This window comes from Athene noctua, chromosome 1 (assembly GCF_965140245.1).
Source record: "Athene noctua chromosome 1, bAthNoc1.hap1.1, whole genome shotgun sequence".
NCBI classification, from domain to species: Eukaryota; Metazoa; Chordata; class Aves; order Strigiformes; family Strigidae; genus Athene; species Athene noctua.
Window position 1 is genome coordinate 24,420,263 of NC_134037.1, and position 25,558 is coordinate 24,445,820.

Here is a 25,558-nt window from a genome sequence, read left to right on the forward strand (position 1 = left end):
TTCAGTCCAAGAGGTGTGTACAGTAGTTGGCAAAGTAGAGGAAGAAACATGACCTGAAAATGAAGTCAAATCCCTTGCTACTTCATATCCAAAATATGTCAGCCTGGTAAAAAGGTGTTGCTAGTCATGATACAAGACCTAGGATACTTAAGCTTTTGCTCTGGGTGGGTTTCAGCTCTTTTAGTACAATACACAGTTTATGTACCCAAACTGTATGTTTACTTTCTGTAGAAGTGGGATCTCATGCTCCCTGTCTTAGGCTTCCAGGGTTTCTTTCTGCCACTTTCTGTCCTTTCAGTCCAAGGTAAGAAGAGATGATAACAGCAGTTTCATGTTGCTAATTAGAATTAAGCAGACTGTATTAGAGAAATGCATAGTCCTCAAACCATTAAACAGTAATTGCTTCAATGTAAAAAGTAATTACTTGTAAAACTAGATATTAATAGATGTCTGCTAAAAAAAAAAAAAAGTGAAGAAATAAAAGAACAAGCCAGACTTGTTCTTACTGGTGGAAATTTCCTTAAAAATTGTTATTTTCTCAGAAATATATCAACTACTTGGTCAAAACTACATTTCCTAGAAAATTTTCCTTTTCCTTCACATGACACTTGTATCCTGTGGTTAACCAACATGTATCCAGCTCTGACAGTGCAGGGATGGAGCTTCATTTTTCCCAATGATTTTGTAGTCCTTCTGCTGTTTGATTTCTGTTTTATTAAATCTCTTTGGTTTTCCCATTCCCTGTGTGGATTGTCCATTCAGCAGCATGTTGTAGGCAAGTTCAGCAGTTCATATCAACTATGGAACCATCCTCAGCACCTGTCTTTACCAACAGACATGTCTGACAGCAAGGTAGCTTTTGTTATTTTGACTCATACTTCATGTTAGGTACCTGGTGGCATTTACACTAATTCAGACTGGTAACCTTGGCACTATAAAGGGTTAAATGTATTAATATTCCTTTATTACTGATAGAAAGCTAATAGCTTTTAATATGTATAGATGCTTTTCATTGTAAATAGGGATCTATCATGTATTTATGCAGATTTTCAAATAATTACTGTACATACTTTCCTTACAGCATCTCCTTTTGAGGACTTCACTTGCTGCACATCAGCAACATTTCTTAGTGAAATTTTAATGGCAGAATCTACTCGTATGGTGTTGAGGTAGAAAAGACCTGCTTGGGATCAGGCTCTCTGTTTCTAGCCATGGCAGGCAATACCAGTGTCACCAGTCTGCTGAGTGTTAAAGGTAGTTAAAGTAGGTGGTCACAAAATGCCGATTTCACATAGCAACTTTTCCAATTATAGTGTAGTCAGCACTGAAAAGCATCTTGTGGAGTCACAAAGGAGTACAGGTCTGCTGGTGTTGCTGCCACTACTCCCTGGGCAGCCTAGTTCATGTCTAATGTTTTTATTTTAGACTCCTGATTTTTGGCAACTCTATTCCTTTGATTTTTAGCTAACTTTGAGCTTAATTTTTAGCACTGTGAGTAGTTTGTAAGGTTCAATGTTTTCAGTACTTGTAAATCTTTCCTAACATCCACAGGTCTGGGCTTTATTTCAAGAAATAAATTTTTTTAGTATTAAGCATGCTGTTGTTAGCAGTCTCTCTCTGAAACTTAAGGAGGGAGATTTATCATTCTTTTGACTTCAATTTTGACTTTGTTTTTTATCCAGAAGAATGATCTGTTGTGCATGCTTGACAACATAATTAGTATGTAATGTGTGTGTTTATGAAATAGTAGAGAGGTTTTTTTACTTACTTTATTGTTTATTTGCAGGAAGAGCCTATTAATTCATGTGGTTTTGCTTTTGTTTCCATTACTGGAAACGCTTTTTGCATGAATGTGTACTGTTTAGTTTTGTTGGGTTTTTTTGGTAACTGTTTTCCACAGAGACTTGTAACACTGACATTGTGGTCATGCTTTGGATGCATCCATGAGCTGTGTGTAATTAGCAGCATGCCTGTACTGCAGGGACCTGGGTTTCCTGCAGCACCAGCTTAGCACAAGGGGCATGTAAGTCCTTGGCTCTGATCTGCTTCCCATGGGAAGGAGTGCTCACCTGTGTGTTTTTGAATACAGTTTTGTCTTAAACTTTTCTTTCCCCCAACAAAATAGACGTTTTCCATCTGTGTGGCCGTATGAGGAGTTGACTTATGTATGCCAGTGGTGTGCTGGCAGATGACATGGTGTGACTTGGAGTGTCAGTGAAGGGCAGTGTTTGCAGGAGCACTTGATCCTAAAAGCCAGCCTTCCTCTTAGGGGTGCCTGTGGTCCCCTACAGGCTCACTCTGCACACCTTGCCTCTCTCCCTGAGCAGCTGCTGGCAGAGGGGTCTCTTGGGGAAGGGCAGGAGAGAGACGTGTAAGCCAGGTACCAGAGCAAAAGAATATTTAACTTCAGGTTTATCTTCTGATACCGCAGTAGTAGTGGTCACAAGTGGGAGATGGGAGCAGGTAGAAAATACTGTGTTGCTTTCTATAGCTGTAGGAACGTAGTGTAATCAGTGCTAAAAAGTTGGGAGAAGCTAGAGGCTGTCCAGTGGTGACTAAGTCTCTTAAAACCTTTTTTGCAAGTTCCTGCTGAATATGAATCAACCATCATTTTCCAAAAGTTTACAAGTTGGCCAAATTTGTGAACTTTTGTAGGCATGAGTGTTTCCTAGAACAAGGCTTACCTTCCTGACAGATGCCAAGCCTCTGTAATGAAATTTCACCTGAAACAAAAAGTGAACAGCTTAGGAGGCCATTCATCATGAAGCACAGTCAGCATGGCATGTTTGGGCCCAAATGGTTAGTTTTACAAAAGTAATGATAACTTTAAGAAATCAGTTATTTCCTAGTATCTGCACATTTCCAGTTCTTACTTCTATTTAGTCCCTTGTACACTTACATAAGGAGCTGGGTATATTTTAACTCTTTAGAAATAAGGATCTGAAAAGGCAAGTGTGTTTCATCTGAGAATCTCTGGAGTGTATCCAGGTTAAATAGGAAGCATTTAGGTTGCTACACCTGGCCATTTGCTTTGATCTGTAAGTTATCAAATTTTATAATACCTAAAAATATTCTTAGATAGTAAGCTTTCTTTATAGTTTTTACTGAAAAGTTTTGCATATTTCAAGATACTCAAGAATTTGTAGAAGGTTGAAACATTTTGGGAATTCACTTTGAAGGAAGGTGGGTCCATGTGGTCCAAAGTGTCTTGTTGCAATCCAGAATAAATGAGTAAAAAAGAAAAATGTTTAAAACTGCACATTGGAATAAGAACAAGCAGTTCCTGCCAGTCTGCTTTAGGTTCAATTGTATTAATATTTTTTTCCACTAAATAATAATTAGGTATTTTCTATCTGAAGCATTGTACACTTATTTTCTTCACTGATCAGTGTAAGGTGGTGATATGGTAAAAGTGACTAAAAAAGTTTATCATTTAGAAAAAAAAAGAAAATTTGGCATTCAGTGAATATGCAAGAGAGATTACACTCTAGAGCCCTCCCCCTCCAGTTGTAAAAAATTATGTGTTGGAAGAAAAGTGACTATTAGAGGGAGAAAGGAAAAATAGTTTTCCCTTCTAAGAACATGCATATTTACCATGCCCTGCAGTCTTTAGAAAATTCTTTGTCATGGAGTCTTTCAAACCTAATAGATGCATTTCTTCTTTTTGTTCCATAGTTCCCTACTAAATTTAATTGAAAAAAAAATTAAAAAGACTACAACTGATTGCAAGAATGACATTCCTAATTATATGTAAGCCTTACTTCGATTTCTAAAGATACTTTTCAAACCTTAAAACATAACATAAAATATTAATATTTCTTGATGACAGTGTGCCTGTTTATGTCCAGGGCTTCCAGATTTGTTGTTACCATGCTCCAGACTGCTGAACTGTTCCTGCTTGGGGTTCTGTTTCTTTCTTTATCATGGTTTTCCATGATACAAACTTAGTTGACTTTCTCAGGATCATTTCTGATTTACACCATTGCAAGGGAGGACAGAGTTTTGGGGTGCTTCCCCCTACCCGTCCCCCATGTGTGTTTGCACTGTATTCAAAGGGCACTTGATAGTAAGTGCAGAGCTATTTTATCTTCTGTATCTCTAAAATAAACTGTTGAAGAAAACTATTAATGAAGCTTCACTGGCTTAATCTCATCTTTAAAATTAATGTCACTCTTTTAACTCTTTAGCTGTATTACATTGAACTATAAATAGTTTAAGGAAAATAAATGGGAAAGCAGATGGTGCCAAGAATGCTTTGCAGTTGGCAGAGCAACTAAAAATTGTTTAAATTTGCTTATGCCCCAGCAGGTCTCTGTAAACACAGCCTAAGTTAGCTTGGTTTTGAAGTAAGTCTAAGAAAAAGACATTTCACTAAATAACATACCTCAGAAAAAAGTAATAAATCCATGTGTTTTGCTAACAATTATGAGAGTATATATTCCTTTTCCTAATCCTAAATTTAGACTTTCACACTTAATTTAACTTGAATATAATTTTTCTATTATATCAGATTCATTTTTCTCATGCTTTAAAACTCCAAATAGAGATTTTTAGAAACACAAGAAATTCCTTGAAGCATTTGAAAAGCAAATGCTGCAGAATGGTATTGGCATAAGACAAAAAACTTTAATCAATTATTGTATTCTCATTGCTCTGGTTGGCACATGTAAAGTTAAGGATGTGAGTAGTGGTGAAAAAGCAAATTGGATTTTTAGTAAGTAATTATTTGAAGTAATTCCAGGCAGACTCTCTAATGCTAAGCAGTCTGTGATTATTACTTTGGAAAAAAAAATAGTGAATTTTAACATTATGTTAAAGAAAAAAGTAGTTGTCCTCTAAATGACTTTTGGAGAGGGGGCTGTGGGAGTGCATCGCTGGAAATACTCCCCTCACCTCAGCAATTTTTCTCAGCAAGCACAGTTGCCTGGAAATGAATTTTTGGTTTGATCCTTGTGATTTACAGTTAAAGGGTTGGAGGCACTGCAGCTTTCTTCATGAACATGAAATTTTGCAATATCTGTGGTGGTTTTTTGTAGCCAGATTCAGTCCAAGTGTAACTATGCTGTGTGTCTTCCTAATTTATTGTAGAACTTCACAAGTGCTTTTGCGTGTGTGTTGTTTTGACATAACACAAACAACTCTAGAAAAAATATGTATTTTCAAAACTGTAGTTATTTAAGACATCTTTTTTGTATGACATCTGTATTAATCTGTATGCTGAGCAGCTCTTCAGTTGAAGCAAAAAGCTCCCCACCTTCTCTTTATTTTTGTTATAAAAATACTTCTTCCATCAAATGAAATTGTATGCCCTTGAGATTAAAAACTTAGAGGAGTATGTATGAGACTGAAGGGATGAGTAAATTTAAAGACTTAAAGTTTATCCCTTAGAATTAAGCAAATACAGAGTGATGCAAAGCTGAAATACAGATTTAAAACTTTCTGTAGGGAGGATATTTGTCTCCAGTCTGCCCTTTCTAAAGGACATGTAATCTGAGAAAGGAATTTCTCTTTTTTTTTTTTTTTTTTTTTTTTTTTTCTGTTTTGTAATCTTAACCCATTGCCCCATCAGTGATGTGATTTGAGGGATCTTTCCAGGCTGTAATGCCCAGTTATAGGGTTCTGTGCCTTGTTTATTTATGATGCAAAGTAAATATTACTGAATAAACAAAACAGGGTAGCATTAATAGCCATAACAGAAAAAAATTAGGTGCCATCTTTTTTTTAACCTGAGATGAGAAAATCAATTCCTGTGTTAAGATTTCTTCCCACAGTCATAAAGTATGGGTTGGTTGCCTTTTAAGGGGGAATGGGGAGGCACATTGAAGGGGAATTGTGCATCAGTTGGCCAGGTTTTGCTTCTGGGCCCAGAGTAATTCCTTTTGCTTTTAGTGTCTCAAATTACCTTTTATTTTGCTTGTGGCAGGTCTTTTCTGTCTCTGACAAATGTCACTGGCACTGGACTTGAGTGCCTGGGGAATTGCATCTGTGTAAAAGTGCTAGAGTAGAGAGTTATCAGGCATCTGATACGTAAGTTACCTGTATATGCCTCGGGAAGTATTTGGATCTAGAAGCTCCCTGTGCTCACAGCCACAAAAACTCAGAGGTGCCTGCTGCTCCCACGATGTTTTCCTGTGTGGCTGGGATGTTTTGTAAACATACACACTTTTTCTTTTGCTGATGACTAGAATTCACCTCCAGTAAGCAGGTGGCTTCATGACTCTCAGCTGAGCCTTACTCCAGCAACATCCCAGTTTTCTGAGTGGTCCAATCCTGCAGAAATGATCAACTCATTCCAGTAACCTCATCATCCCCTCTTCCTGCCATATGAAGTGTAGACAGAGCTACTTCATGTATTTGAAGTGGTTGCTGCTGTGATCCAGTTGTATAGCACAGAGAGAGGAGTGGCAGATAGCAGTGCATATACATGAAAAGTTGTGGTTTTGTGGCTGTTACCTGCTTGTGACTGCCGTGTACTTACTTATCTTTCTAGTCTGCATGGCTAACCAACATTTCACACATTGGTAATCACAAAACCCACTCTACTTAGTATTTCACAGGTTTATGCTTTCCAAATTTGAAGTATGCAGACATACTGAAAACATAAACAAAAAAAGCATAAATAAAATACTACACACAGAAGTCTTTTTTCTTTCTTTTCTCCATTACTGTCAAGCAGCAAGTAGTAGAGTCTAGTCGGATGGATCACAAATCAAGAATAATGCTGTGGTTGTCTTAAATCACTTGGAAGAGCTCTGCAGGATTTTTTACATCTTTGAGAAAAAAAAAAATGCAGCTAATGAGCAAAAGCAAAAATGAAAAGCCTGAATCCAAAGGTTGACTTTGACAGAAAGATTTTTGGAAAGCATCACAATTAAATGTCCTGCTGCCTCAGCCATAAACCATGACAATAAATGCAGGATAACCCCTTTTTTGTTCCTTACTATTTTTGCAATTAGTTCACTTTTTCTCCTGCTGAGAGGCTGCATGAAAGATCTTGTTATTTGTGGCTGTGATAAAATATGCTGGCTCAGCCTGCCTGAAGAAACAGAAGCCTTGGCAGGAATGCTGATTACCATGACAATCTAAGCAGTCTAGAGCTGTGGTTTGTGGGTTTTATCATAACGATACAAAACCTGTCCTCGATGGTAGAAAAGCTGATAATATCATCATGACTCAGGAGATCCAATTGTCCTTGAAAGACTTTGTCTTTCATATTGTGTTACCTGAAGAGGGGGCAGGGGAAATCCTATCAACTTCTTGTGTATTTTTATAACATATTGGTGTACTTACATGTTTATCTATTTTAGTGTATATATGTATTTTTTTATAATGTTCTAAATACATTTTTGAACACATTTGTCTAAGTTAGGTGTCAATAGTGGATTTGGGGAAAGTTGTGGAAGGAGGGTCAGTCAGGCCAAAAAATTTCCACAGATGACATTTCTGCCTCAAGGGGACCTCTGATAAGAGTTTCTCTTCCAGAATGTGGGAGATCAGCTAAAGCAGGTCAAGGGAGGGAGGGATGAAGCCCTTTTTTGGGGGGGAGCTGTGGTGAAGGCTTCTTGAAGCAGGTATGAGGCTGGCAGGTTTAGGCATCCCTCCCTGCAGCTGCTCTGGCTATGTCTCCTCTGTGCAGTGTCTCTGACAGAAGCTTTGGATGCTGTGAGCAGGTTTCTCGTGATGTGAATGCACAGCAAAATCATCGGTAGGTAAGGCCATGAAGGAGTTTAAATCTTCATGGATTCTCCAGGCTCCTGCAAGTAAGAACAATAGAATGGAGGGAAACTGCCCAGTGCTTCTTTCTTCTTCCTGTCCCCAGCCCTATGTACAGTGCCACATCTGAGTTGCAGAGTCTTCACAAGCAAAGACAGAAAAAAACACTCCATGCTTACACCTCCTATCTGTATTAGGGTGTAATTATTTCAGCCATTACTTCTTCAAAAGTAAGAACTGAAAAGTCAGCTTCCTCCACCAAAGTGCACCCTGTATGTGGTAGTAGGGCTAATAGCATGCTGCAAAAGGTCGTTAGTTTAAACCTGTCTCAGATTGGAGTAGGAAAACTGATCTGCTGGTCCCTCATAATATGTGTGAAACAAGTCACTGTCACTGGCATTGTGACACTGTTAAGAAAGGGCAGAGTTAGAAAGAAAAAATGACTTGAAGTTATAAAGTCCCAAAGTCACTGTACAAATAAATCAATCTGTGAACTCTTCTTGTTTAAAGTATCTGCTACTTAAGTGTTTTCCTAAAAATGTTCTGGTTTTGGTTCACTATGACAAAAGCAAGGGTATTTGCATTATCACTTCTTAATTGATTTCAAATTATTTTCATTGTGTACACTACAGGACTGATTGAAAACTGCATGAAGTTATCTTGTTATGTTCCAGTAACCTAAACATCTAAGAGTTCATTGTATAAGCCTCATTTGTAATATGGAACACTTACTGGTCGCTTGAAATCATTATTAAGAGCAAACAACCAAAAGCATGTCTTTCCACACAGTTCTAGAGCATGAACCAAAAGCCACGGGTACGAACGATGAAGAGGAGGACGAGGGAGAACAGTTTGACTTTGACAGTGGAGATGAGATACCAGAAGCAGACAGGCAAGCCCTTTTGCCACCTCCTCCTGGTCCTGGAAATAACCTAGAGCACCAAGAGGTTACCGCCACAGGTAAGTCAGCCCATCAGGCTGTGCCTCTACTAGGCTAAATAGTGAAGACTGATTACAGGATGGATTTTCTTAACAATGCAATAAAAATACTTATAAAAAGAGGTTTCCATGGAAATATACAAGTGTTTTGAATATTCCTTCTAGTTACAGTCATGGCAGATTTGACAAGGCAAATATGACCATCCCATGTAATTCCTGTGAGGTTTCCCATCCAAAGCAATGGATTGGTCTCAGTCACAGTCCCATGCTATTGGAAAACTTTATGCCCTTGCAGCTCTAATGTCATGTGGATGGCTTGAGATAAGCTGCTTTCATAGCTAAGATTGCTGGTTGCTGATCTCAAGATGATGTGCATAAGAATAAATGAAGTTAATGTATGAATTTTGCTTATGAAACAGAAGTCTTATTTTATTAAACATAGAACATTTATCACACATGCAGATATTCCCAGTGCTGAGGTGTAGGGTGGAAATTGCTGTGTTCTGCTCAAATTGACAACAGGTGGTTTTACTGACTTTGATCCAATTTCCTTTTGTAAGCAGAGTCATTGTGCTCATGGCAATTAAAGATGGAGAACTCTTCAGGTTACTATGCAGTTTGACAACCTGGAAGTTAAACACCATCCTTTCCCTGAAAATTTATTGCTCTCTCTTTTGTGAAGTTGTATTTACAGCTCAAAAACTTTTGATTGCTTGGGCTGCAGTTCTGCAGCTTGCTTCAGAGGGGCCTTTGGTTCTGCTGCAGCTCAGCTTGTCTCAAGGAACATCAGGAATTTTGTGTAACAGGAAATAACATCTTTTCAAAGAGGACAACTTTGAAAGTTATTTTGTTTCCCCTTTTTTAAACAAAGCATTTTCAGGACTGTTCTTTGAGGAGTGTCTATCCAGAGAACTTCTTCTCTCCTCATGGCTATTCCTAAAATTTTTCTTGTTTTTGTGTTTTGTAAGATCCTAATTCATCTAGAATCCAGATTTTAAGCTTCAGGGTTTAAGCCTGTTTTGAGACATGTGCTTATGACAAGCAAAAGAGGGCCCTGGCTACTTGTCAGAAACCCTCCTATTTGGGATTTTGAATCCAGTTATCATTTTTCCATAGGCATCCTTGTAACCCAGCTTGTTTTGCTACTGTTGTGTTCCTCTTCTCTGTAATGGGAAGGATACCACTACTGTGTGATAATTTTATGATAGATTGTAAGCAATATAGTAAGGATCATATTAGTGTTTAGGATGTTTGCAAAGAGCAATATTAAGCGGCTTGAACAGGTATTAAAAATTAAACTTCATTTTTTTTGTTTGATTTTTCAGCTAAAGGGGTTGATAATGTAGAAGACAGTGAGAAACTACGAACATCAGAACCTGCTGCGGAGGGCACTCCAGCCAAAGCAAATCCCTACTCAGTCATAAATATTTCGCCAATCCAAGACAAGGATCCATCCTCATCACCAGAACCAAGTCCTCAAGATGAATGTCCAAGTCCAGACTTGTCTGGTGGATATTCTGTTCCTGTTCCCTGTGGCTATGCTGTGCCATCTAATTTACCTTTGCTACTGCCAGCATACTCCAGTCCTGTCATAATACGCAGTGTTTCTGTAGATGAGGAAGGTACTGTTTTCATGCACCTTACTTCATTTGAAGGGGAATCCTCATTTAACTTCAGTTCCTATGCTGTTTTGTAAATGATTGTGTAGCACTCAGCCTGGACGTGTGCGGGAGATTTTGTGTCAAAATAGAAAAAGAACTCTATTCTGCAGTATGAACTAAAATTTCTTGTTAGACTTGGAAGAAAAATGGCAGTTTCTTTAAAAGAAAAAAAAAAGGAAAAATGTTCCTATGGGACTCTGCTTGCCGTACTAGGATTGAGATACCTAAGTAAAGATCCATAAGAAAAATCAAATGTACATAGTCAGTTCTTTCTCAACCCTCCTTTAAGTTGGTGTTGTTTGACCTTTGTTTTGCTGGCACCATATTACAATATGTTGTACAAGGGAAGACTCCTGTCTTATCTTGCCATTAAGAGTGATTAATGCTAATTCTCTTTTAATGTAATGAAATAATTTCCAGAGCCATGCTTGAGTGTTCAAGCCAAATGGTTTCTTCTCAGACCTTATCGTGCTTTATCTAGGTCCTAGCAGAGTTCCCGTCCCTTTTAGATACACTTCTGTTTGTTTATTTTCCAGTCCTCATGGATTTGGAGTTACTGTGGGATTTTTTTTCCTTGACGAACTGATGAATTCTGTTTGTACTTTCATACAATTTTAAGATAGAAGAGGAAACTTGAAAGAGACATAATGATGGATTATTACAGAAACAGGAACAAACCCTAATTTTGTACCCAGAATCGGAAAAACTGACAGCTTAATGTAAAGAGAGCAGAAGGAACAGAAAGCTCCCCATATCCTGCCTTTCTTTTCTTTCATGTATTTTGAATATACTATTCTTTAGCTAGGCAGCAATTCTACTGTAATTCCATGTACTGTGATACTTTGTTTTTGCAGCCTTTGCTGCCTACCACTGTTATGAATATTGGCAAGTAAAAGCAAATGTTTGTGTGGTTGTTACTGCCTGTAGAGGAATATATGTTTGAGAGATTAGAATTAAATGCATCAGACATTGTAACTTCCTCTTATACCAAATTGCTGTGTCTCTGAATTCTTTCATTTGCAAAAATGAGTAGTGTGAAGAAACTTTTAAATATTTTTAGATGTGTTTAAGAATAAAAATGTTGTATAGAAGTAGATTGTTCATTAGCAATGAACTAGTAAAATCAGTTTCTTATCCTAAAACATACCATTTGAACCATACCAACATTTTATTACAAGCATTTTGGTGATATATATTTTTTTCTACTTAACAGGTACACAGTCAGCAACTGAAGAATGTCATTATAATTCTGTAAACTCAGAGGAGCCTCAAAATAGGTGATTGCCAGTTCAACATGTTTTAATCTGTAAAACCTTAATTCCGAAGAAAGCTTTCATTTGATAAGTATCTATTTTAATGTGTGGTGCTTCCATGTTTGATTATTTTCATTTTCTTAAATCCATAACTCTGTGTACCAAAATCGGCACTTATTGAGGTCTTGTATGTATAACTGTGCATGGCATTTTTGAAGGAACTAGGTTTAATTTTTATAGAGTCATAGCAACGTCAGCTGCTGGAGGTAGTCTAGCCTGCTGCTTTCAGCAGGACCACTGCCAACACACCATTAGATCAGCCATGGCCTTCATAGCTGAGCCTTGAAAATGAAGGATGGAGGTGCTGCAGCTTTCTTGGGCAGTCTTCCCTGCTGTACTACCTTTTGGTGATTTTCTTTTTTTTTTTTTTTTCCTAATGTCCAAACCAAGTCTTTCAGTGTGCAGTTGGTTGACCATTACCCCTGCGTATCATCTAGTACTGAAAAAAAACAGCCTCCAAAACCTCAAAACAAACCCGGACAAAAAAAAAACCAAACCAAACAAAAAACCAAACCCAAACAACCCACCTCTGTATCTCTCTTTCAGATAGTTGTAGCTCCTGTTGGATCATCCTATAGCATTCTTTTCATAAGACTAAATAAGCTCCAGGTCTTCTATCTCTTTCCTTGTGAAAGAGCAGCTCTCATTTCACTGCTTTCTGAGAGTTTTCTGTGTTCTGGTAGAAGAACTAAAAAGAAAAATGTTTCTTGAGATTGTAAGGGAAACATTTTCAATTTCTTGACTAAAAGTGTCAGACTTAATTAGGAGATTAATAATCTATTCTCTTTACATACTGAAGTAGTGTTTTTGAATAATCAGCTTCAGAACGGGAACTGGAAGGCAGCAATATATTTATTGTCTTATCTTCACAGTTGTTGAAAAACATTGTGGTGTGGATTTTAATGCTTTTATTTTATGGCCTTTTTTTTCAAGTGGCGATAACCAGACCAAGAGAGAGGATGATGCACTGGCTAAATGGGTTTCAGATCCTGCAAATACAGCATGGATGGACAGTAAGTATCAATTAACACTGAAGTAAAAGTATAGAAAATTGTCCATTTTACCTTTTGATCAACAGTGTGTGTGGATTTATCTATTATAGAGAAATGTCCATGTTCACTTTTATTGTATTTTTTCAGATATGTTCCAGAACATTCAGCAGTGTCATAAAACTCTGTATTTTAGAATAAAGTTAGCACTCACTTTTTTGTGAAGTGCTTTTTGGAGTCTGTGTAATCACTGTCCTAAGGAAATCATTTGGCGACATCAATACTTGTACAGTGGAAATTTGCTCAAGTTCAGAGTCTGCTCTGTGGCTGTATATGAAATTTTTCTTCTCGTGCAGTAACTGGCAAATATGTTCTTGGACAAGGTGGAAGGGAAGGAATTGCTGCTTTTTCTTGGTGTGTGCCCTTGGCTGGCAGACACAGAACAGAGCCTGTGTCGTCAGAGGACAGGTTATCTTGTCTGTTCTCAGCTGTTCCCACTGGGCTGGAGATTCATCTTACATATCACTTGAAATGACTGAAGAATTTGCACCATTTTTCTGCTTCTTAATGTACTGCAATGATCATTATATTGTTTAGTTTTGGTTCTTTAAAAAAAATGTCTGTTACAGCTTCTTTAGAGCAGCCCTTGACAAGCACAGAACATGCCATACTACTGTGAAAAAGAGAGAGAAATGTTGGCTGTTGAAGTGTATTTCTGTTTTCAGGCTACTGGAGGTGGTCATAAACAATGCAGATAAAACTGAAATTTCACAGATACCTTATACTGGTTTTGTGCAGTATTGTATTATTTGAATGATTAGATGTACTAGCACAATGCTAGAGGAGAATGAGTTATATCTCCATTGTATTCGTATGTGCCAATATAAGCAAAATTCTTTAGAATATAATAGAGTATTTCTGTTGGAAGGGACATACAGTGATCATCTAGTCTAACTGCCTCACTGCTTCAGGACTGACCAAAAGCTAAAGCATGTTGTTAAGGTCATTGTCCAAATGCCTCTTAAACACTGTTTATTGGTCCCGTTCAAATTTTAGCAGGTTTCTCATTTGGTTGTTTTTTTTTCTGTTTTGCTTTTAGACCCAGATGAAGTAATTTATGATGATGTGCCAAGAGAAAATTCAGATTCTGAACCAGGTTTGAGGTCTTTGCTTTCAACATGGACTGTATTACAATGCAATATGGAATTATGTGCATGTCGACTGAATAGATACATTAATTAAGGACCTAAATTATATGGAATTAACACTATGTCAGTAATCAGTAGGTCTTACAAAGTTCAGAATTAAACTAACTCTTGAAAGACTCTTCAACAGGTCTCCTACACTGCTCTTCTCAGAAGCTGAATTCTGCTTTGTTCTATAGATATGTCCCAAACTCTGGAGTGTTCTGTATATTAGAGAGTTAGTGTTGGGTGTTATAGCTATAGTGACCTAAACAAGGCAAGGTAGGTGGGAAAAGGGTATTTTCAATAGTTAAATAATGTATGATAATCCATCGTTGTCACAGTTATAGAGACACCTGTTATTTTCTTGAAAGTGGCCCTTCAACATGAAAATACCTGAAAGAGATGATTCAGAGAGGCTGTTTAACTTCCTGACTGTGACTCTACAGAAGTATTTTATTTCAGCTTTGGAGTGGTCCAGCTCCTGATGATGTTACCATGTTTGGGAGGAGCAGAATAGATCTTGAAGTACTTTCTGGAGCCAAGATTCTACCTTTACTGGGAATGGTGGAGATAGGGCTCAAGAAGCTTATCTGAATAAGCTTAGATTTGTTTTGGAGTTTTTGGTTATAGTGAAGACTGTCTTTAAAGATTGGTTGCTGCTAACTGATTTTGTGTTTGAGTGGATTGGTTTATTAGGAACTCAACATCTACTTTTCATGGCTCTCAGAATGTGTAGGTGTTTGATACTGAAGTTGTTAATAATTCAAGAAAACACTTAATCTTCCTTGTGTGAAAACCACATTTATCTTTATAGCTGTAATATTTTAATTTCTTGTCCTTAGTGGTGTTCAGGCAAGGTGATTTACAAATTATAACTGAAATTTGTTTCATTTATTATTTGAAAGTATTATGTTACATTTGTGACTTGAATGCTTTTATTACTGAAAGGTCTCTTCATGGACTGTGCTGCTTTGGGCAGGAACATCTTTGCAGTGTTGCTGCTCAGTCAGGAAACATGTACACCAAGGCCAGAAGACTGAGCTGGGGAGGTATATGGGACATGCAGCAAAGATCTGCTGAGCATCTTGGTCAGAATTTTCAGGTTAACCCAGAAGACAGTAATTAAAATTTTGGCTTTCTGTTTGTCCCCAAAGACATTGAAAGATTCTGAGAAAATAGGTAGTGAGGGAAACTTCATCTTTGTACATGCATGATCTTGATATTTATTAATTGTATATTTTGTCAGGGAGACACAACTATTCAAAAAAATTCACAGTCAGAGCTCAGCCTACATTAGCATGTGGACAAGAAAAGTCCAACAAATCACTGGGTAAATCCTGCCCCAATACTGACATTGCAAATGTTTGACTTTTATGGAAGTCTTGAATTATTTTGACTTACTGTGATGATTCTCTTAAATTATTCATTGTGCTAGATTACCCCTAAATTTTCATCTTCAGTAACTATATTTTAAGGACAGTCTTGATATGCATGGTGGTTTTTTTTAAAAAAAAAATCCTTAAAATTTGATTCTTCCAAACTAGAGAAATTCCTCTGTATTAATTATAAATAATTAATGTTAATAATAGAGTATTATTATTGCTCAAAATATAGGTTTTAAATCACAGAGTCCACGATTTAGAAGTGTGTGTAAAATATGTCAGCTTTTCTTTCAAGTATATTTTTTTCTCAATTTAAATAAAACTTCAATCTTAAATTATGTAAGCACAACTTTTGTTTATTGAATTTAATACGAGACAGTTTAAATGCTGCATTATAACGTCTGCCAATAGGGGTCCCTGGCAGAAGTGTCCACACTTCTCTACTTGAAATGACAAATGATGTTGTATGTAAAGTGCATGCCTGTTTACTGATAAATAATTGGCACTAAAAATTTTTCATTTTGTTTTGAGTCAGTTTGTTGTACTTGACATCTGTGCCAACGAAAAGACCTGTGTCTTTAACAGGTAATACTTTGGTCAGCCTTTGCAAGATCACTTTCTGTATATTGAAAAGGTTAATACTTCAAGCTCTTGGACTAAATTATGATGGGTAAAGCAACCTGAAGATATGGGAGACTACTAGTGATTGGTGGAGTTGCAAGAATGACGAGTCATGAAATATCATAATGTAACATGTTTCTTGCTACTTTGGTCTGATCTGTCCTACTTGAAGTAGTGACATTTTCCTTTGATTCTTGTAATGTTTTAGCATTTGTCATTTGAGCTGATGATGAAGATGTTCCTAGGGACAAGTGGTAGGCTTGCAAATGGAAGGATGCTTCTCAGTGCAGATGTGTGTTCACAGCTAAAGTTTGAATTTCCTTTGAATTTCTTCTAAAACATGTTGTGGGATTTGGACATAAGTGCAGTTTGAGAAGGGCATGTTTTTAAAAGGATTTGGTGTGTACCCATAACACTGTCCCCTTTTAATACTCTGTTTCAATAAAGATGACCCACTTTGGCTATTTGAATATTGGACTTAATTTACAGTTAAAAATGTGTGTACAGTAGTCTGTATATTTCTTTATAGTATATCCTGAACAAGTTTTTTGGTGTTAAAGCAATCACAAATTTCAGTGTACCTTTTTTATTTTTGTTTAATTCTTGCAGAGGAAATGATTTATGATGACGTTGAAAATGGTGATGATGGTGGAAACAGCTCGCTGGAATATGGGTGGAGTTCAAGTGAGTTTGAAAGCTATGAAGAACAGAGTGATTCTGAGTGTAAAAATGGAATTCCCAGCTCCTTTTTGCGAGGCAATCACAAGAGACATGTATGTATCCCACAGGGCTGCTCAATCATTGAGGTTATCCTGATTTCCAACACTTGCCTTTCTCACCTGTATTTCTCTTCTCCTCAATTCAGTTTCAAATGCCAACAGCATCTTTTTAAAGGAGACATGAATCACTGTGGGAGTGACAGTCCACAACAAAATGTAACAGAGAAGATAAAAATATTAAACAGAAGCTCTTTAAAAAAGAAAAAAATCAAATTGGATAAAAGTGAAATTTAAAAATTGATTATTTTTGCATGTGAGCAGTTTTTCACCTTTTCTTCTTTTTCAGTAGCTGGATTAGTGTAAGTTGTAAATGAGTGTGGAAAATGATGTGAAGAGCAAATGGGGGTAAACCTGACAAGACTTGAAGTTTTGGGGTCCTTCAGGTTCTCAAAAGTCACAAAACTATTCACCAGTGTTCCCTACCTTTCAGTCTTAGATCTGGATCACTTTGGTTGTTTGAACATGACAGAGCTGAAAAAAAAAAAATCCTGAAAATAAATTTCTGTGATAAAAGAGAAGTCTGTAACATTTATTAAGGAGAGAAGAGAGGAGGTGTGATTAAAATGATCCATTTGTGACACATCTCTGGTCTAGTGTCCTTGGCTACAACTGTGCTACAGGAAGCAGGAAGACACTGATGCCATGGGTGCCAGCCCTCGCTGCCTGTATCTGATTGCACCTCGGGAGGAGCCCGGAGCTCCTGTGCTCTTGCTGCTTCAGCTTCTCTCCTTCTGCCCTTGTGCCCTTTCTGTGTGATGGAAGCCTTGCCTGGGACCTGGGCAGCCTTCCACTGCTCTGAGCGCTTTGAGGACTGGGGTGCAGGGCACTGGGAACAGGCAGGGCCAAGCTCAGTGCCTGGAGTTTCTGCAAAATCCTCAGGGCCCCCCAGTGTGCTGGCTGGGGACAGACACTCAAAGGCCACTTCACAGCTGTGTACTGTTGAGTGCTCCAGTACCCCGGGGCTCGCAGCCAGGATGTTCTTCCATGGGACCCTTATTTTCATTTTACAGGTTTCTTATCTTCATGAGAATGAAAGTCTCACTGTCTGTGTTTCCCTCCAGTACACATTATCTGCTCTCCCCCCACCTCCATCCATGCTGTCTGCCCTTTGGAAATCAGGGAGCAAGCAATTAACTGCACAGCTTGAGCCCACTGAAATCAGCACTTTGTAAGCTGATTGTTCATCTTCTGATTTTGTTTTGGTTTTGTCTTGGCAAGTTTAAACTATTGCAGCTGTTTTTCTGGGGAGTTTTTTAACTAGACTGGAGAAAACTGAGTTTGGGTTTTTAATACCTTTGGAAGAGACTAGGAAATGACTTTGCGTGTGAGTGTGTAAGTCTTAACATGGCTGCTGGTTTGGTTTGGGGTTTTTTTCATCTGTTCCTGTTGTCTTGTAGCTTCAGCTTTGGCCATAGTCATAGGAATCTATTTACACATGTGCACAAAGCAAGGTTTAAAGCTTTTTAAACACTCTCAACCCACTTTGATCTGTTGGCAGTGGGTTGAGAGTGATGGTGCCAGTATCAGACACAGTGTATCTGAGCAAGAGATCAAGGGGTAGCAGGAGGAGAGAAGTGTGCTTGGGGGTACTGCACTGCAGCTAACTTCCAAGCCTTTGACAAAAGGTTTTGACAATTGTTTTGTGAGGATGGGGACGTGGAGCCTAGGGATACATTAGTTGGTCCATAGAAAAGTCAGAGAGGCCGCTGCACCTGGTTAGGGAGGTGGAGAAGTCAGGAAACTAGAGAAGGGGTTTTGCAGAGAATGAGGAAAGGCGGATACTTTAAATTTGTTGAAAGAAAAAAACCCACAATAAACCCAAACAAAAAAAAAAACCTGACCAACTGACCAAAACAAAAAAAAACCCCAACCCTCCATGCACCAGCACTTCAGCACAGGCAGAAACTACTCCACTTTATATCTTTTCTCTGTATCCATTCTTTGCACTAGCTTTCACTTCTCCTCGGGTCTTGCAGTGGATGTTTTTCCCAGTACATCTTCTGTAGCCTTTCAGAGTCTACGAGGGACTTGCCTTGCTTATTATTTTTAGTGTCCGTTGAAAAGTATGGGAAGGTTGGAGGTGGGAATTTAATTTTAAATGCCGGTATAACTTCCCTCAAAGTCACATTAGTCACTTTTTTATAATGACTCTTGGTTTGTTTGTTTTTTTTTTTTAAAGACAGAAAGGTTTTTGTGCTGTTAAATATTTCTAGTCAGTGAACCAGATGCTGTTCTTAATTATACTGCTGTAATGCCAGAATCATCATGTTAGAGGTAATCGCATCCTGACCGAGCCTGGTTGAGCTAAACAGTTGGACCTGTCCCTTTGTTCTCAACTCAGTAGGCCTCCTCTTTCCTGATGCTTTTATCTCTTGCCAAATAACTCTGTTGACATCAATCTGAGAGTTTTTTCATTGGAATTCTATTATAAGGTGCACCAAATATTTTCTTTTTTTTTTTCTGGTTACGTTTTAACCTCTCATATCTGGTGCTTTCAAAATGTTTAACAAATGTTAATTAGTATTCCAGAACATTTCTCTGCAATAGTTTCCTTACCTTACAAATGTATGAGATGGTTACACCCATGGTCATACAATCCTGTGATAGATGCATGTGGGAATTACAAGTCTGTGCCTCCTCCCCTGTTAGTGTCTCCTTACCCAACTTGCTGGCACTGTCAATCTCCGTGTTCTCAGGTGCCAGTAGTGTCCACAGGTTCTTCAGCCTTTGAGAATTCTCCCAATTCACTATTTTGGAGGATAGTCAAAAATGTACTCACAAGGGTTTGTCCTCCAATGAATGGTGCTCGTGGTTAAAGCTGATGTGTTGTTTCCATACAGTTTAAAAGAGATGTACGCAATACAGTTAATACAGTTAGCTTAGCCTAAGTGACTTTGCTTCTCTCTTTACATAATTGCCAGTGTAGTAGAAAGGCGCCTGTCTGAGTTTCAGAAAGTTCAGTGATGCACTGGAGTGATGGTCCATTTGACAGGTTGGAGCTTCCGTAAATTTTCCCTCAGTTGTCTGTGTATGAGTCGGCAGATGGGGCAACATGCATGATATATGCAAGTACTTTAGCATGAAGTTTGCACTACAGGATTTTTGAAAAGACTGTGTCTTTTTATACACTGTAGCTTTCTCATGACCTAACGCGTTTAAAGGAGCATTATGAAAAAAAGATGAAAGATTTGATGGCAAACACTGTGGGAGCAGTAGAGATTCAGCAACTAAAGCAAAAACATGAGCTGAAGGTAGTGTAGTTGATTTTTGTAACTAGCTATGTTTAACTGATTACTTTTCCAACACAGACAATGTTGTCTTTTTCTTTTAATAACTCGAAAAAAGTGAACAATAATTTGTATGAAATGAATTCTGAATGTGCTGGATTTTTGTTATTATACAGTTTGTCCTAAGTACTTTAAGGACCTTTTCTCATGCTTATTTTTAATGGTAACACTTTCAAAAGACAAGATAGGGCATTGTCCTTCCCTGCTGGCTGGTGCTTGTATCCCAGAGCATGAACCAGTGTACAGCCCCGGGACCTCTCCAAGACCCGGGTGAGCTCCACAGCGCTAGCCTTGACCCTGGCTCTCCAGCCATGCAGGATCAAATTGCGGGAGTCAATCTCCCTGCTCTCCATTCTGAATGGAGGCAGTATTAAAAGGCTGAGTTTTTGCTAAAAGCTTCAGCTCAAACTGAGAATTTAACTGATTGCAGCAAGACAGCTTTGTTTGTGTTCCAATGTCACTGATCCATGACAGCTCTGACAGTAGTGGGGATTTTTTTGCTGTGGTGGCATTTTTTGAAAGCAAAAATACAAAGCAGGTGTTTTTTAATAAACATTTCGTAGTGAAACAACACTCCTTTTTTTTTTTCCCATAAAATTTCTTTTTGTTTTAGTAATGTACTATAAAATTATGTAATTCTTAATTAAGTCAACTTATTTCTTCAGTTAATAAAATTGTTACTTGTAACATTTTCTGCAAAACAGTATTTATTTAAGAATATAGTTAATATAGAACTGAACCTAGGAGATTAGGTCAGAAATACTTTGGCAGAGATAGTGGGACATTGGAAGATGAACAAGAGCCCTGGCCATTAACTATGAACTACTGTTCATAGTATTTATTCGTTATATAACGTAAAGCCAAGCATTTGAGACTATTTTGAGTTCAGATGTTTGATTCAGAAGAGTTAAGCATTTCTGCCATTTTAGGCTTGCATACAATATTGCCATGAAGTAAGTCCCTTTCTCCAGGTTTGATTTTTATTAAGAAAAAGTACAGGTGCTCAGATCTCAGCTTTGATGGATCTATATACTATTTATATATTCCTTTGACTTTGGGCTATATTTGTAGCATAAACTACTTGACAGTGTTCTTTCTCAAGCTATTTTGATCAAAAGTATTTTGCATGGGTTGCCCAAATGCGTTCCTATTATTCACTGAACATGTAGACTGTATTTTTTATCTTACAGATGCAAAAGCTTATGAGAGCTGCTAGAGAAGGTACCAAAGATGGTCTCGAAAAGACAAAAGCAGCTGTGAAAAAGGGTCGTTCTTTCATTAGAACAAAATCTTTTATTTCTCAAGGTATGTGCCAATTATATTGTCTTTGTTACTCTCTTCAGTCATTTCTGAGAAAGGAAGTGAATGGCTTAGCAGGCTTTTGTACTGGGAGCTGACTACCAGGTGCATAAAATCAGCTTTATAGCAATAAAGTATGGTGGAATATCCAGTTCAGATGAGGGTATGGTCAGTGCATCTTGACTAGTTCTAGGTTGGGGACAAGATCCTGAGTGATGTGAGAAACCTGCGGACCACAGAGAAGGGTCTGCTCAAAAACAACAACAACAAAAAAATCCCATCAGTGTCATACAGACTATCTAGGTACACGTATATGGGAGTATGGAAATTAAGTTAGTAAGTCTGTCCAGTTCCCTCCACCAAGTAACTCCTGAAGGTCAGGAAATTCTTCTGTTATGACATGGTTTTCAGTGGAGTGACAGTTGACTATCCCTCTCATGGCTGAGGGATAACAAACATTTTTTGTGCTTAAGAGTGGAAGTAGATGAGACTGTTCTGCTTTATCACAGTTTGATGATTTTTGATGAAAGCTGAATTTGAATTGGGAAAACAGAAAGTGATCTAAAATCAAAAAGCTGAAAGTTGTTGTGTTCTTTCTCTAGTTAAGAACAAATGTCAGCCCTCTGTCATGAGCCTCAGCAGCAGGAATCCACAGTTAATTTTTGCAAGAGGCAGGGGATAGATACTGAACACAAATTTATTTCTTCTTCAGAATAAGTTTGAGAGGTAGTATGTCTTTCTGCTCAAGTTTCTGCCCAACTAATTGAATGGTTGTAACTTCAGAGTTTACAAAACTACAATGTTAGGAAGCTAAAGCCACAAGACTGGAACAAGACATTTTTAGTGAGTGAGCTAACATAAAGCAGCATCCTATCTGTAAGGACCAGGACATGTCTTGCATCCCTGTCACAGCCTCTAACTGCTTCTGAATCTACCTAATTCACAGACAGAAAATAAAGTTTTGTGCAAACTTAAATCGTCAAAAATGTATCCTCAACTTCTTGCTGTTGTGCAGGAGAAAATGATCTGCTTCAGCAGGGCAATGTTACAATGGACCTGGCATTCCTCCTTACATTTCTAGAAGTTGGGTAGCAGAGACAGGATATTTGTGGATGGTTTAATCCCTAAGCCACTTAACAAATTATCAGGGAGCTAGTGACAAATTTGTGTAATAAACTCATTAATTCCTCCCAGCCAACAGATCTGCTTCCCTTACTTGTCTTTCTTTTTTTTTTCTAAAACACAGTTTCTCATACTGTTCTTTCTTTATCTGTCCTTTGTCCGTGTCTGCGTCTTTGGCTGGCTGCATACTGCCACCTATCACTGTACCTTGGTGGTGCTTTTTCCATAAAATTAGTATGTAATCAGCAATGCAGAATCCCTTACACTCATTTCTGATGAAACCCAACATTTTGGTACATTTGGATACTTAGTTCAGTTACGGAAGGGTGTATGGAATTTTTTAAGCTGGATCATATTACATGTGTGTTTAATTTCTTTCCAAAGGCCATTTATTTCAAAACTGCTGGCCCGGGAGCTGAGTATTTTAACCCTAGTTGTTCTCCTGGCTGTGAAGAGAGAGTAGAGGTCAAGCAAAAGGTGCATAGGCTGTCTCCTTCTCTGTGGATTTTAGGATTTTGAGATCCCTTTGAAAAATTCTGTGTATTAGAACCACTACTGGTAGTGGTATTTATGTGATTTCACAGGTGATAACAGACATGGGTGATACAGAAGTGGGAGATTTCTTCGGCAACTGAAAATAAGACTGCTGTGTAATTACTGTGCTTGGATGACAGAATCTTTGCTTTATTTTTTTTCTTCTTTCGATCAATGTTGTAAAAGTTGGCATTTTGGTTATTCAATTATTTGTAGATCATAGATCATCATGTCTGGAAGAAGAGGAGCTAAATTTATTTATTGATGTGGACTGTATGCATACAGAAGCCATTATGACTCCTATGCCTGAAGGATTATCACAGCAGCAGGTAGTAGGCTTTTGGAAATACGGTCTTTTGCATTTTTCCTCTCCTTCAGCTCTGTGTCAATGGCTCCCAGGTGCCTTGCTCATCAAACATATTGGCATTTAACATAAATTAAGTGGACATCAAATTCAGAACTGAATAAGGAGCTTATTGAAAATTGGTATGAGTGCATATATTTGCATCAGTCCTGAATTCAACCAGAGATGCAAAATGTTGGAAAATTATAAAATTATCTATAATAACTATATTGTTTTCCTACCTGAACACTTAAACTAAATGTGATGGTTTTGAGTGAAAACGAGAATAATTTGAACATTTCTATTGAGTCAGAAGACATTGTTCCAGGTGCTCCAAGTTTTCTGTTTTAAATGTAGAGAATATCCTGTATGCTGTCTGAATCTTAAGATTAAAAAAAACTTGTTCCAAATAAAGTCAAGTCTACAGAAGAGTATATTTTGCTGTTCTGTACCTCAAACTGTATAGTCACTGTGGAAATCACTTCAAAAACCACAGAAATCAGCATCAGTTAGAAATTTTTGGCTGAAAATAAACCCTGTGGGTTCCTGTTACTGTAGTTATGACAAGTAGTAACTATATAGAATTTTTAGCTTCTTGTGGTGTCATGACTTGGTCGGAAAATTAACAGAAATCCGAATTAGAGGCAGCTGAAGAGACTGGTATAAGTTTTTCCTGTTGCTTGGTGAGGTTTATTTTTCTAATGTGTTTAGAACAGTGGAATGCTAATCTTGTAACAATGCAACTACCAAACTGTGTTATGTTACTGTAAGATTTAATTATAACGTAAGATCTCAGCATCAATCTGAATGCTGTCTTTTCCTTCTTTCCACACAGGGGTTTGAGAGTTTCACTGGGGTTTTTTTGTAGGTAATTACAAATAAATGTACCCTCTTTTGGAAAAATAGAGTACTCTTAATTTGAAGAAAACTAGTGATTGTTGTGTAGGTCATTCTGTGTGTTGCTTATCTACCCAGGAGGAGCTGCACAAGATGGTAGGAATAGAGTTTAGGAAAGCCAAATCTCATCTTGAGCTAGTGAGGTGTGAAGGGCAACAACTAAAGGTTTCTTATATGTACATTGACAGCAAAAGGAAGGCTAAAAATAATACGAGTCTGCTGCTTGATGGGTCAGGGACCTAGTGACTAAGGGCATTGAAAAGGCCGAGGTACTCAGTGCCACCTTTGCCTCAGCTTTTACTTGGTGAGGTTTGTCCTCAGGCAGGTCCTGCTGAAGTGAAGTATTGCCTGCAGTTAGGGGGTACTGAGGCCAGTTGGACATAGAGGTGTCTGTGGGACCAGTTGGGATAGATTTACGGGTGCTGAGGGTAAGGCCGTTCTCTGTTGTATAAGATCACGGTGATCAGAAGACTGGAAAAAAGTAAATGTCACACTCGTGCTCAAGAAGAGCAAGGAGGATCCAACTGGTCTCGCCTCAGTCCCTGCAAAGATGATGGAGCAAATGTTCCTGGGAGCTATTTCTGGGTTCAGAAGGACAGGAGGATGATTGTGAACAGTCAGCATAGGTGGACCAGAGTCCATGGTTGTGCCTGACCAGCTTGAGTCCCTTTGAGATGAGTGTCTTGCAGACAGAGAATAGCAGAAGATGTAATTTACCTCTGCTTTAGCAAGGCTTTCAGCAGTCCCCTGAAGTACCCTTGGAGACGTATAGGTGAGATCGAATTTGTATGGGTGGACTAGAAGGTGGGTGGAAAACGGGTGAGGACATGATGCTCAGAAATTTGTAGTCTGTAGTACAAATTCCAGTGGGTGACCAATGTTCATGGTATCCCTCAGGAGCAGATACAGGGCCTGTGGTGTTTAGTGCCTTTATTAATGATCTGAATACCAGCTGCAGTGCGCCTTTGGAGGGGTACAGCAGGCTGTGTGTGTGGGGGGGGTAGGGCTGCTGGTCAGCTTGGCTTTGATGAGCTGAGGTTGACAGAAAAACTCAAGCAGCTCAACAGAGGCCAACACAAGTTCTGGCACTGGGATGGAGTGACCCATGCCATGACACAGGCTGGAAGCCGGCAGACTGCACATCATTCCTGGGCATCCCAGCTGGCTGGAAAGGGTGAAAGTCAGAAATCCCTTCCAACCTGGACTGCTCTGCCATGGACGAGCTGACTTTATGAATGTGCTGCTTTTAAACAGCAGGTGGCACGATAGCTTTTGTTTAAAATCTGGTGCCTGTTCAAATATTACGTCCTGGGTTGGGTCTCAGTCATGTTAGCTTTTGCTTTGTTTTAATACTGGGGCCTGAATTCTTACGATAAGTTGCTTGTTTGCTACTGTTACTAGCAAAAATGTGAATATAAATGCAAGACTTGCATTCAAGTTGTGCATATCTATTGCAGTAATTTGTAGGCACTCTTAAGTATCTATTTTGTGT

At 38.3% G+C, this 25,558-nt stretch overlaps 1 protein-coding gene across 2 annotated transcripts in view; it reads left to right on the forward strand.

Annotated features, from left to right (window-relative positions):
• The window catches only part of ARHGEF10 (Rho guanine nucleotide exchange factor 10), a 115,667-nt gene that overhangs the window by 22,906 nt on the left and 67,203 nt on the right, over window positions 1-25,558 (forward strand). Inside the window, exons 3-11 of one of the 2 annotated variants that reach the window (XM_074895724.1) lie at window positions 8,503-8,673; window positions 9,978-10,274; window positions 11,527-11,590; window positions 12,560-12,639; window positions 13,715-13,771; window positions 16,415-16,578; window positions 19,719-19,835; window positions 21,062-21,176; window positions 23,043-23,155. In XM_074895724.1, the coding sequence (XP_074751825.1) occupies window positions 8,503-8,673; window positions 9,978-10,274; window positions 11,527-11,590; window positions 12,560-12,639; window positions 13,715-13,771; window positions 16,415-16,578; window positions 19,719-19,835; window positions 21,062-21,176; window positions 23,043-23,155 (1,178 nt within the window). The remainder of the gene's footprint in view (window positions 1-8,502; window positions 8,674-9,977; window positions 10,275-11,526; window positions 11,591-12,559; window positions 12,640-13,714; window positions 13,772-16,414; window positions 16,579-19,718; window positions 19,836-21,061; window positions 21,177-23,042; window positions 23,156-25,558) is intronic. The other variant, XM_074895725.1, reaches the window with a different exon arrangement.